This window comes from Doryrhamphus excisus, chromosome 22 (genome assembly GCF_030265055.1).
Source record: "Doryrhamphus excisus isolate RoL2022-K1 chromosome 22, RoL_Dexc_1.0, whole genome shotgun sequence".
Taxonomy (NCBI): Eukaryota; Metazoa; Chordata; class Actinopteri; order Syngnathiformes; family Syngnathidae; genus Doryrhamphus; species Doryrhamphus excisus.
In genome coordinates, this window is record NC_080487.1 from 11,361,932 (window position 1) to 11,374,805 (window position 12,874).

The 12,874-nt window shown below is 39.7% G+C and overlaps 1 protein-coding gene across 1 annotated transcript in view; it reads right to left on the reverse strand.

The window, feature by feature from the left end:
• Positions 1-12,874, reverse strand: part of atrnl1b (attractin-like 1b) — a 69,225-nt gene that overhangs the window by 14,758 nt on the left and 41,593 nt on the right. Inside the window, exons 24-26 of the mRNA XM_058061718.1 lie at positions 10,302-10,459; positions 7,837-7,898; positions 4,262-4,340 (exon numbers count right to left, since the gene is read on the reverse strand). Coding sequence (XP_057917701.1) covers positions 4,262-4,340; positions 7,837-7,898; positions 10,302-10,459 — 299 coding nt within the window. The remainder of the gene's footprint in view (positions 1-4,261; positions 4,341-7,836; positions 7,899-10,301; positions 10,460-12,874) is intronic.

Here is a 12,874-nt window from a genome sequence, read left to right on the forward strand (position 1 = left end):
GTGGTGATTGTGTCCGGATGTGCACAGGGCGGAATTGAGTAAAACAGACCATTTTGGAAAAGCAAGGAATAGGTGCAGATACTCGAAGATCTAGAAAGCTTTCTGAGTGGCTTGTCATCTGTAGCTGGACGCACAAAAACAAAAATGTAGCATTGATGCTGGAATTTAGTCCTACTGGCTAAATATACAACGTTTTGTGTGTATGTAGCTTTGATGCTAATGAGATGCATTGTCTCCAAGAAGCGTGTATTGTGCACATGTGACACTGCACTGTCCAACGTCATACATGTAACATGTCACATGTCACATGTCACATACAACAACGTAATATGAAGGAATCAGACAGGATGACACAAGCATTAGCAACGCTAGCATAACTACAGTATAGTATGACCTAATGCACTAACATTATACTCACATTTTAACAGCAACATCATGCTAACTTTGCCTATTTGTTATCCTCACAAGAGTCGCGGGGGGTGCTGGAGCCTATCCCAGCTGTCTTCGGGCAAGAGGCGGGGTACACCCTGGACTGGTGGCCAGCCAATCACAGGGCACATATAGACAAACAAGCCTATTTGGTAAAAAATACAGCTAACATTTCTGTACTTGACTGGCGGATCGTTGGCAGAGCCTTATTTTAAGATGTGTAGCCTGCTTTCTTTTTTATTTTTTTTACAAAGTGGTGAATCTATACACATTATTAAATATATAGTAATAGTATAAAATGAGGACACAAACATGAGCAACACTGACATAGTTGTGTCTAACAATACACTCACATGCTAACAGCAACATTATGCTAGGTTAGCCTCCAAAAAACACAAAAAGACCAAACTTTCAGGTCTCATGTCTGCAGCTGATTGACAAAAATGACAGCTTTTTCTCATATTTGGTGTTCATAAACAAACATATGCAATTTAGCACCATATACTGCAGGGGTCTCAAACTCAATTTACTTGGGGGGCCACTGGAGCTTGGGTCTGGGTGAGACTGGGCCGCATCAGGTTTTCCAAAAAAAAAAAACCAAAAAAAAAACGCATTTATTAAAAACAAAAAAATGTAAAAAAAAACTATTATTTTTAATTATTATTATATTAATATATTAATTATATTATAATAATAATTATTTAATTATTTTTTTATTATTAGAGCCCTGTAGACATGACAAAACACGACTATAGTCACATTTATACTCTTTTTATTTACAACATATTGCGCAACTGCAGGGTCTTGAGACACATGCTAACTCGCAAACTAGACCGCTAGCGACCTAAACGGTAGCCTTCAAGTTATTTCCTTTAAACTTAAATAGCCAAAAAACTTACCACTTCCACACGGATAGGGAGGATAACTATTAACAGTTATTTAACCTTTAACATGAACATTAATCAAACGTAATAATTTTTTCTGGGTGCATGATACCATACAGCATCGCGGGCCGCACTAACATTAAACTTTCATATCAAGGCGGGGGCCTCAAACTAGTGTCCTGCGGGCCACATTTGGCCCGCGGGCCGCATGTTTGAGACCCATAATATACTGAAATATATATATATATTGTTTAAAACATCATTAAAAAGTCACTTTTGCATAGTAAGAGACCTTTAATCGATTTTAAAAAGCGTCAAGAACTATATAGTTCTTGTTATGTTAAAGTTTTAAAAGACAAAAGTCAAAAGCGAGTCAAAGACATCTGCCACATGAACTTGAAATCGATTTTACTTGTCCTTTTAAAACTTTTAAGTCGCATAGTTGTACGTCTCGTCCATTAAAACATCTTACAGCAACATCACACCAATAAATATAAGCTGCTGGGCAAGCGAAGGTCAAAAAATGAGAACGTTTGCCCTTCTCGGACAGATAAAGCAAGATGTAGGTGCCTGCAGGCATTGTAGGAATGTGTTTTTTTTTTTTTTTTTGTAATTTTCAACACAAAAGCTTCAAATCCAACAACATCCATCCTAAATGTCAGATAGCGGCAATGTTATTTATCATGCTGGGGGGTTAATTTAAAGCGACAAAGCATCGCACAGAGAGAAGGACGCTAAGGCAACAAGCTATGCGGAAAATACTCAGGGAATACAATCACGGAAATAACAGAAAGATTCCAGGAATGAATAGATTAAGTAAATGACAAAAAAAAAAGGGGGTCTCAGAGTGAAGATTGTTTAAAAAAAAAAAAAGCCAATTAATAATAAGCGATTTGGTCAAGAACACAAGCTGGTGCCTTTCACACAGGCGATAAGGTTGGCCACGTATTACATTAATATGCCGCTTGATTAATTTGGCAAAGAGAGAGCATGAATTATCTGTCCGCTGAATAACAGTATCGCCTTCCTTTAATAAAAGGCGGCAAGTGTCAACCCGCCTCTGAGCCAGGCACCTTAGCAGGTCACTTTGTCCTTTTTTCCTGCCGTCATTGTTGTGCACAGACCCCCCCCCCCCATGTGTACTGGCCTGCACGTTCAAAAATAAAACCACAATCAAAATTAATCAATCAAATTTAGGCTAAAAATGGAAAATGGGTCCGCATTATTACCTGCATTCAGACATGCTAAACAGATTCATATGATAATGAACACAAAAGCTAGCTTTCATTATGCCATGTGCAATTTGTCTTATGCATAGCCTATGGAATATTAATAATATTAATTATTATTTTTTACTCTATTTACTGACATTTTTCTCTCTCTTTTCCTGGTTAGGTGTCCTTTCCTGTGTGTGAGTGGAGGGGGGAAACACACCCCTGTTTTGAAAATATTAATGAATTCATTCATTCATTTTGCTGGTGCTGGAGCCTATCCCAGCTGTCTTCAGGCGAGAGGCGGGGTACACCCTGGACTGGTGGCCAGCCAATCACAGGGCACATATAGACAAACAACCATTCACACTCACATTCATACCTATGGACAATTTGGAGTCGCTAATTAACCTAGCATTCCAAAAACATAGGTTAATTAGCGGGGTGCTAGAGCCTATCCTAGCTGACTTCAGGCGAGCGGCAGGGTACACCCTGGACTGGTGGCCAGCCAATCACAGGGCACATATAGACAAACAACCATTCACACTCACATTCAGCAGGTGGAATTGAACTCGGGTCTCCTAGCTGTGAGATCTGCGCGCTAACCACTTGACCGCCGTGTCGCCCATTTATAGTATTTATTTATTCATTCATTCATTTTCTACCGCTTTTCCTCACGAGGGTCGCAGGGGGTGCTGGAGCCTATCCCAGCTGTCTTCATGCGAGAGGCGGGGTACACCCTGGACTGGTGGCCAGCCAATCACAGGGCACATATAGACAAACAACCATTCACACTCACATTCATACCTATGGACAATTTGGAGTCGCTAATTAACCTAGCATGTTTTTGGAATGTGGGAGGAAACCGGAGTACCCGGAGAAGACACAGAGGGTGGAATTGAACTCGGGTCTCCTAGCTGTGTGGCCTGTGTGCTAACCACTCGACCACCGTGCAGCCATAAAGAAAAATATTTTCAAATAAAAATAAACAAAAAACAGACATTTCCATGGTCAGGCTGGTTAGCGCACAAGTCACACAGCTAGGAGACCCATGTTCGATTCCCCCCTCGGGCATCTCTGTGTGCAGTTTGAATGTTCTCCTGTGCATGCGTGGGTTTTCTCCGGGTACTCCGGTTTCCTCCCACATTCCAAAAACATGCTAGGTTAATTAGCGACTCCAAATTGTCCATAGGTATGAATGTGAGTGTGAATGGTTGTTTGTCTATATGTGCCCTGTGATTGGCTGGCGATTGTGATTACCCCGCCTCTCGCCCCAAAGACGGCTGGGATAGGCTCCAGCATGAAGGATAAGTGGCATAGAAAATGCATGGATTTCCATGGTCAGTGGAGCTGTCTTGAGTAAAGGTTGATTTTAACCCCAACCATTACTCACCAAACGTACTAATTAACTAAGCAACCTTCACGTCAGTAAATTGGAACAACCGGCTTGAGAAATTGGGAGATGAAGGGTAGCGAAAAAGCGATCCAAACACCAAACATTTTAATGACAGCAGACCATCTGCGGTCATAATGGTAATTATTGTAGATTATATTCATATATCAGCTTCCTACCATTCTCAATGTCAATATAAACAAACTAGACCAACACAATATTCCCACACTCGCCAATGTTCCTGGAAGGTGCCATGGTAGAAACTACATTGAAATGATTTTCTAAACATTGAATTAGCTGCTATGTGTGACACTCTATGGGATTTTGGGAATTACTGTACTTACTTCTCGCCGCCGTGAAGCCCAGCAGGTCTGCTTGATCTTCCACACCACCGCTGCCACCAGGAGAAGTGACAGGAAACAACTAAAAAAGTGAAAAAATTGGTTAAGTAAAAAAAGTGGTTAAAAATAAAGACAATTTTATTTAAATTTTATTTAAATTTATTTATTTAAATTTTATTTAAAAAAAATAAAATTAAAATAAAAAAATAAAGTAAAGTAAATGTCTTTATTACTAACATTGTTCATAATGATAGCTGGTAAAAATAAAGATACAGTATGTAACATTAACCAAATTTCCACAAATTAAGACCCACATGCTGAAAAAGTTATCGTCCAAATATTGAAGTCATATTGATTTTTTAATTAATTCCCCCCTAATTAACAGTGCTTACGGGATTATTTTTGACCTCAGATGCTCCTCCGTCAAATAAAAATGCTCTTGGCGCCATAAAAGTATAAATACAAGAATGGAATTGGTGCGTCATTAACAACGTGATGCGTCTACATTCATTTCTAACCTAGACGAGAACATAACATGAGCCTGTTCTCCGTGTGGAACAACAAAGATAATGAAGCGCATCCTGTAATATGAACTAACTTCTGTGAGGCGTAATAATCTCCTTTCCCATAACCGACTCGGACCTGATGAACCTACAACGAGCATTTGTTTGATATTTAAACCCGAGTCAGATATCAGTCTGATATATACGGCGGCGGCGGCCCTGCTGGGCGTAGCTGTTGAGAGGACCGGAGGAAACGGCGTTACGTGGAAGATGGCAGTGTGAAACGTGATAGCACTGGCAATGGCGTGAAGCCGGGGAGGTATAAGAGAAAAGGTGAAAGCTGCTTTAGGCGACGGGAAACATCAAACGGCGCAAGGTTTACAGCGTGGGAATGATTTAGCGCGACTTTGAAGATAAGTGTTGGTGATATTTTACTTTAGGGGGGCATAAAAATCAGTTGTTTTGATGTTAAATCATCATCTTTCATAAATAACCTATGACTTCACAAAAAGTACACAATAGAAAACTTTGAGGTAGAAATGTATGCATATTTCTACTTGTATACTTTGTGTATTTATTGTTGACTTAGTACTCAGGTAGTTGAGATAATGGTGAGTTGTTACGATTCATTGCGCAATAATACTCTGTGGGTGTCTCCGTCATTTGATGATTGGTTTTGGAGGCCTATATAAAGACCGAGGGGAAAAAAAAAGGCCAGTACTGTTAGTCCAGTGAACGGCATCATGCCACGTCTATCACATGAACGTCTCCGGGCATTGGGTATGGTGGAGGCCGGTTTGAGCTACAGTGCTGTTCCCAACCCACGATCAGAACCCTGCATGAACGCCACAACACAACAGACTCTGTTGACGATACACAGGATTGCTAGATCCGACTGTAGCATCTACTTTTAGGCTAAGACTAACCATTTGACACGGTTACAGATCAATTTGTGCTGTGACTTAGAAAATATATATATATTAAATATACAAACTTTTTTTTATTGACAGTCCCTAGTTTAAACAACTAGCATTACAGCGCCACGAAAAAAGATTACTATTGAATGCATCCCATAATCAGTTCCCAGTTCCACATGTCCAAAAGGAGTAGGAAGAAGCAAAGCTTATTAAATCCTACCCCTCTATCTGGTACTTTTACAATCAGTAACTGTTACATTTGTTCACTTCCTGCTTTCTAATATAATTTAATGTTTTTTTATTAAATTAAATTAAATTAAAGGGTCTTACTCAATCCATTCCATAGTTTGCTTTCTAATATAATTTAATGTTTTTCTATTAAAATAAAATAAAATAAAATAAAATAAAATAAAATAAAATAAAATAAAATAAAATAAAATAAAATAAAATAAAGGGTCTTACTCAATCCATTCCATAGTTTGATTCCACATACTGAAATGCTATGGCTTTTTAACGTAGTCCTAGCATAGAAGTGTTTCAAATGTAGTTCTTCCCTGAGATCATATTTCTCCTCTCTTGTAGAGAAGTATTGGATGACATTTTTAGCTAATTGGTTATTTTTAGCCTTATGCATTATTTTAGCTGTTTGAAGATGAACTATATCAGCAAGTTGAAGTATTTGTGATTTTAGAAATAAGGAGTTAGTATGTTCTCTGTAGGCGGCATTATGAATTATCCTTACTGGCCTTTTTTGCAGTACATTTAGCGAGTGAAGATTGCTTTTATAGTTAAATATCGTCCTATAACCAAGCACGGTGGTGGTGTTGTCATAGTACTGCATGAGTGCCGCCGGCACTGAAGATGAACTATATTTGCAAGTTGAAGTATTTGTGATTTTAGAAATAAGGAGTTAGTATGTTCTCTGTAGGCGCCATTATGAATTATCCTTACTGGCCTTTTTTGCAGTACATTTACATTTGAAGATTGCTTTTATAGTTATATATCTTCCTATAACCAAGCACGGTGGTGGTGTTGTCATAGGAATGCATGAGTGCCGCCGGCACTGAAGATGAACTATATCAGCAAGTTGAAGTATTTGTTATTTTAGAAATAAGGAGTTAGTATGTTCTCTGGAGGCGGCATTATGAATTATCCTTACTGGCCTTTTTTGCAGTACATTTAGCGAGTGAAGATTGCTTTTATAGTTAAATATCGTCCTATAACCAAGCACGGTTGTTATAGGACTGCATGAGTGCCGCCGGCACTGAGGAGCTGCGGTTCATTTAATCATCCATTTTAAGTATTTTTTCCAGCTTTAAACAATCAGTTGATGTTTGAATCTACCGTGTGACGTAAGCTCTGTCCTTCCGCAAGTTTTCTTTCCAAGAGTCCCTGAATTCAAACTGTAATTTGATCAGATGGAGGCAGGCGATAAGTGACTGGGGAAAACAGCTTTTGCAAGATGTTTTTTTTTTTTTTTGGCGTGATGGACAGGTGCTTTAGGCAAACGGCTGACAAGCTACACACATAATATGTTACAGGACAGCAGATGCTGAAACGAGCACCGAGCAACCAAAACCACACAATGGCTGAGGTCGGTGACTATCATGTTATGCGACAATAAGAATGTTTTTTTTCAGCTTTAATGTGATCAGGTTTGACGAGATATTTACATTGCAGCTGCCTGGAGCATTTAGATTTACCGCCAAGGCACCTTTAAAGACCAAATATGTACCAGTATATTGCAAATGTTGATCCGAAATCGGAAGAGATTGTCAAATCGGAGTTAGAATTTGACCTCTACAGTTTTCCAGCAGGACGACGCTTTATCCAGACAGGATATGCACAGGTTTTGTGCATATTTTCGTGCCCATTTCCGCCCCCGTGACCCGACCTCAGTATACTATGTACTATGGTATACTACGCTAGCCCAACTAATATTGACTGCATCACTATAGTAGCAGTAATTGCAAGAAAAGTAAGCCTACAAAGTCAAAAAGCAGAACTAAGGTTGACAATATTTCAGATTATTGAAGTTGTGATGCTAGCTGAAACGCATAATAAAACACCACTTAAAGTTGTATTATGTGGAGGAAAAAAATTGCTATATAAGCTGCACGGTGGACAAGTGGTAGGCATTTCAACTCGTGTTACTCACCTGAAAAATGTCACAAAGAACTGGACAAGATCCATGATGCTGTTGTGTTGGGAAAAGGCGATCTATTTAAAGAAAAGGGGGGCAAGGGGAAAAAAGCTGATTAGTGTTTGACTTTTGAAATTCAAATTAACTACACAGCTAAGGAATCAAAATTTTATACATGTCTTTTGTTTCAGTAATAATGCTTCAGAGGTATATTTCTGCTTTTATTAGACGCGCGGGATGGAGGCGAGGCAGCTGAACTCCAACTGACAGGCCACATCACAGTGACACGTCATTAGCTACTGTAGAGGCTTCAGAGGCATTCTGCCCCTCAAAGCATTTAGCTAGACACAGACACACAATGTCAACAGCAGCCCCAGTCCCCTTCAGGGCCAACGCATGGGGGTGGGGGAGTGGACTGTGCACAAGTTGTGTTATTAAGAGATTGATGTGTTGTGGAGAAGAAGAGATACAGAAGGTGGACAATTTCATTTCATGTTAGCCGGAGGTAGCAGAGATGAGGATGCTGAGGTTCTCATTGGGAGTGACCATGATGGATAGGATCAGGAACGAGTACATCAGAGGAACATCACATGTTAGCCGGAGGTAGCAGAGATGAGGATGCTGAGGTTCTCATTGGGAGTGACCAGGATGGATAGGATCAGGAACAAGTACATCAGAGGAACATTACATGTTAGCCGGAGGTAGCAGAGATGAAGATGTTGAGGTTCTCATTGGGAGTGACCATGATGGATAGGATCGGGAACGAGTACATCAGAGGAACATTACATGTTAGCCGGAGGTAGCAGAAATGAAGATGCTGAGGTTCTCATTGGGAGTGACCATGATGGATAAGATCAGAAACGAGTACATCAGAGGAACATTACATGTTAGCCGGCGGAAGCAGAGATGAGGATGTTGAGGCTCTCGTTGGGAGTGATCATGATGGATAGGATCAGGAACGAGTACATCAGAGGAACATTACATGTTAGCCGGAGGTAGCAGAGATGAAGATGCTGAGGTTCTCATTGGGAGTGACCATGATGGATAGGATCAGGAACGAGTACATCAGAGGGACATTACATGTTAGCCGGAGGTAGCAGAGATGAGGATGCTGAGGTTCTCATTGGGAGTGACCAGGATGGATAGGATCAGGAACGAGTACATTAGAGGAACATTACATGTTAGCCGGATGGTAGCAGAGATGAGGATGCTGAGGTTCTCATTGGGAGTGACCATGATGGATAGGATCAGGAACGAGTACATCAGAGGAACATTACATGTTAACCAGAGGTAGCAGAGATGAGGATGCTGAGGTTCTCATTGGGAGTGACCAGGATGGATAGGATCAGGAACGAGTACATCAGAGGGACATTACATGTTAGCCGGAGGTAGCAGAGATGAGGATGCTGAGGTTCTCATTGGGAGTGACCATGATAGATAGGATCAGGAACGAGTACATCAAAGGAACATTACATGTTAGCCAGAGGTAGCAGAGATAAGGATGCTGAGGTTCTCATTGGGAGTGACCAGGATGGATAGGATCAGGAACGAGTACATCAGAGGGACATTACATGTTAGCCGGAGGTAGCAGAGATGAGGATGCTGAGGTTCTCATTGGGAGTGACCATGATGGATAGGATCAGGAACAAGTACATCAGAGGAATATTACATGTTAGCCAGAGGTAGCAGAGGGCGCCACAAATTATGACTAAACTTTTCAATGCCTACAAGTTAAAAAAAAATGGAGTCGCTGAGGTGAGACGAGATGTGCAGTGACATGGCTAATACGGCTCAATAGTGCACAATGATGTGTTGTTGACTTCCTAATAAGGGGTGCTCCTTTTCTACCCTCCACATAATACAGAGGGTCAAAGTAATATGTTTCGGGTTAATTTAATTCCAAGTCATCTATCCCGTCAGGTCAATAGAATCATTTTAAAAAACATTAAAAGCATTCAGAGATACTGCAGGCGGACTTTTCTTTAAGTGGAAGTGTTTGGCTTGTCAAAAAAAATAAAAATAAAAATACAAATAAAGACACGCACATTTTAAAATGGAGTCTCACACAGGCATGCGAAGGAAAAGAGGACAACTGATTCCCGAAGCGACCTCAACGACTCGGGCGGGTCCCATAAATAAGCGATTGTGTGCCGGGAAATTTAATAGAAAACTATTATTGGAGCACCTCTATAGATGAGCTGACCCTAAAGATATTACCACATTGGTTCCACTAATCTAACATGTGGGACACAGGGACGCAACAAATACACTAATCAATACCACGGAATCAAACCTGTGCAAGACCTCATGAGAGATCAAGGGAATACTACTATGTTTTCCTTGTCACTTTCTTGTGCTCTACCAGTTCTTTTGAATGTGTGAAACCTCCCTTTGCTACTAATATAAGCCAGAGTTATTACTATTATTATTTTTCACATCAAGCAATGCATAAATATGTATTTCCTGTTTCCCATATTTACCTGGATTTTGATGGGCCATGAGAAGTTACTGACGTAGACGTAAAAGGTTATGTTGGGGTTGCTTCTGAAGGTGAACTTCTCAGAGGAGAAGCTGTCGCGGTATTCCTTGATGTTGGTCTTGGACACGATGGGCACCTCCTCGCCGGAGATGGTTCCAGCTGTTAGGGGGCAAAGGCTCCATGTTAGATGATGAATTATGCAAGCCGGGAAGCTTGAAAGAGTATTCTTGATATTGTGTATGTACACAATTAAAAATATAAAAAAAAATATTAATACCAAAATAAATTTGTAAAAAAAAAAAATACAAATCGCCATGACTCGTGACAAGAGGCGACGCACATTGGTCATCTCGTCAAAAATCGTGATGTCTCGTTCACAGATGATACAAAAACAATCACTAAAAATGGCGGCTGTGGTATCACAAGATTTTGTGTTGTGGCATTATCCAAGATGGCGGCGTACATAAATGACAACATTTCGAAAGCAAACCAATGCAAAATTTTAGCAAAATTTTTAGACGCTAACCGAATAATATGCTAACCGAGGAACCAATGTGAATTTTAGGGACTGCTTTTTCCACTTTTCTATTTTAATAAGAGGTTGGATAATTTGTAGGTGAGCCCTAAATGAGGTTGAGGATGCTCGGTTTTACAGTGTTTTTTTTTTTTTTTTTTTAATAACACCGACGTCTAATGACATCAATGCGATCCGGACTTCCTTATATGGGCTGCCGAATGCCTGCACTCAGTAAATGTATACAGAAGTCCTCAGGAGCACTTGTACGTGTGATCAATCACAGTGGCGGTGCAATGTAAATTTAACTTAAAATTAAGGATGTCACTGCAGAAAGAGGTGCACAATCTGGAAGATCTAGAAAGCATGTTATGTTATTTGCTCTATAGGAGTCTACTACTCAATACAAAGCGCCGAAAATTAGCATAATAGGTCCCTTTAACTAAACTGTACTGACTTTTTAAGGCTGATATGACGGCATAGCGTAGCCGTGGCATCGAAAGATTTTGTTTTGTGGCATTATCCAAGATGGCGGCGTACACAAACGTCAACATTTCGAAAGTAAACCAATGCAAAATTATAGCAAAACTTTTGGACGCTAACCGAATAATATGCTAACCGAGGAACCACTGTGCCGCAATAAAAATGAATTTTAGGGACTGCTTTTTCCACTTTTCTGACCTATAAATATTGTTAGTATAAATGACAACATTTTGAAAGCAAACCAATGCAAAATTTTAGCAAAATTTTTAGACGCTAACCGAATAGTATGCTAACCGAGGAACCAATGTGAATTTTAGGGACTGCTTTTTCCACTTTTCTGACCTATAAATATTGTTACTATATTATCATGTTAATAAGAGGTTGGATAATTTGTAGGTGAGCCCTAAATGAGGTTGAGGATGCTCGGTTTTACAGTGTTTTTTTTTTTTTTTTTTAATAACACCGACGTCTAATGACATCAATGCGATCCGTACTTCCTTATATGGGCTGCCGAATGCCTGCACTCAGTAAATGTATACAGAAGTCCTCAGGAGCGCTTGTACGTGTGATCAATCACAGTGGCGGTGCAATGTAAATTTAACTTAAAATTAAGGAGGTCACTGCAGAAAGAGGTGCACAATCTGGAAGATCTAGAAAGCATGTTATGTTATTTGCTCTATAGGAGTCTACTACTCAATACAAAGCGCTGAAAATTAGCATAATAGGTCCCTTTAACTAAATAGTACTGACTTTTTAAGGCTGATATGACGGCATAGTGTAGCCTTGGCATCGAAAGATTTTGTTTTGTGGCATTATCCAAGATGGCGGCGCACACAAACGTCAACATTTCGAAAGCAAACCAATGCAAAATTATAGCAAAACTTTTGGACGCTAACCGAATAATATGCTAACCGAGGAACCACTGTGCCGCAATAAAAATGAATTTTAGGGACTGCTTTTTCCACTTTTCTGACCTATAAATATTGTTAGTATAAATGACAACATTTTGAAAGCAAACCAATGCAAAATTTTAGCAAAATTTTTAGACGCTAACCGAATAGTATGCTAACCGAGGAACCAATGTGAATTTTAGGGACTGCTTTTTCCACTTTTCTGACCTATAAATATTGTTACTATATTATCATGTTAATAAGAGGTTGGATAATTTGTAGGTGAGCCCTAAATGAGGTTGAGGATGCTCGGTTTTACAGTGTTTTTTTGTTTTTTTTTTTAATAACACCGACGTCTAATGACATCAATGCGATCCGGACTTCCTTATATGGACTGCCGAATGCCTGCACTCAGTAAATGTATACAGAAGTCCTCAGGAGCGCTTGTACGTGTGATCAATCACAACGGCGGTGCAATGTAAATTTAACTTAAAATTAAGGAGGTCACTGCAGAAAGAGGTGCACAATCTGGAAGATCTAGAAAGCATGTTATGTTATTTGCTCTATAGGAGTCTATTTACTCAATACAAAGCGCCGAAAATTAGCATAATAGGTCCGCATTAACTCAACTGTACTAATTTTTTAAGGCTGGTATGACGGCATAGCATAGCCGTGGCATCGAAAGAT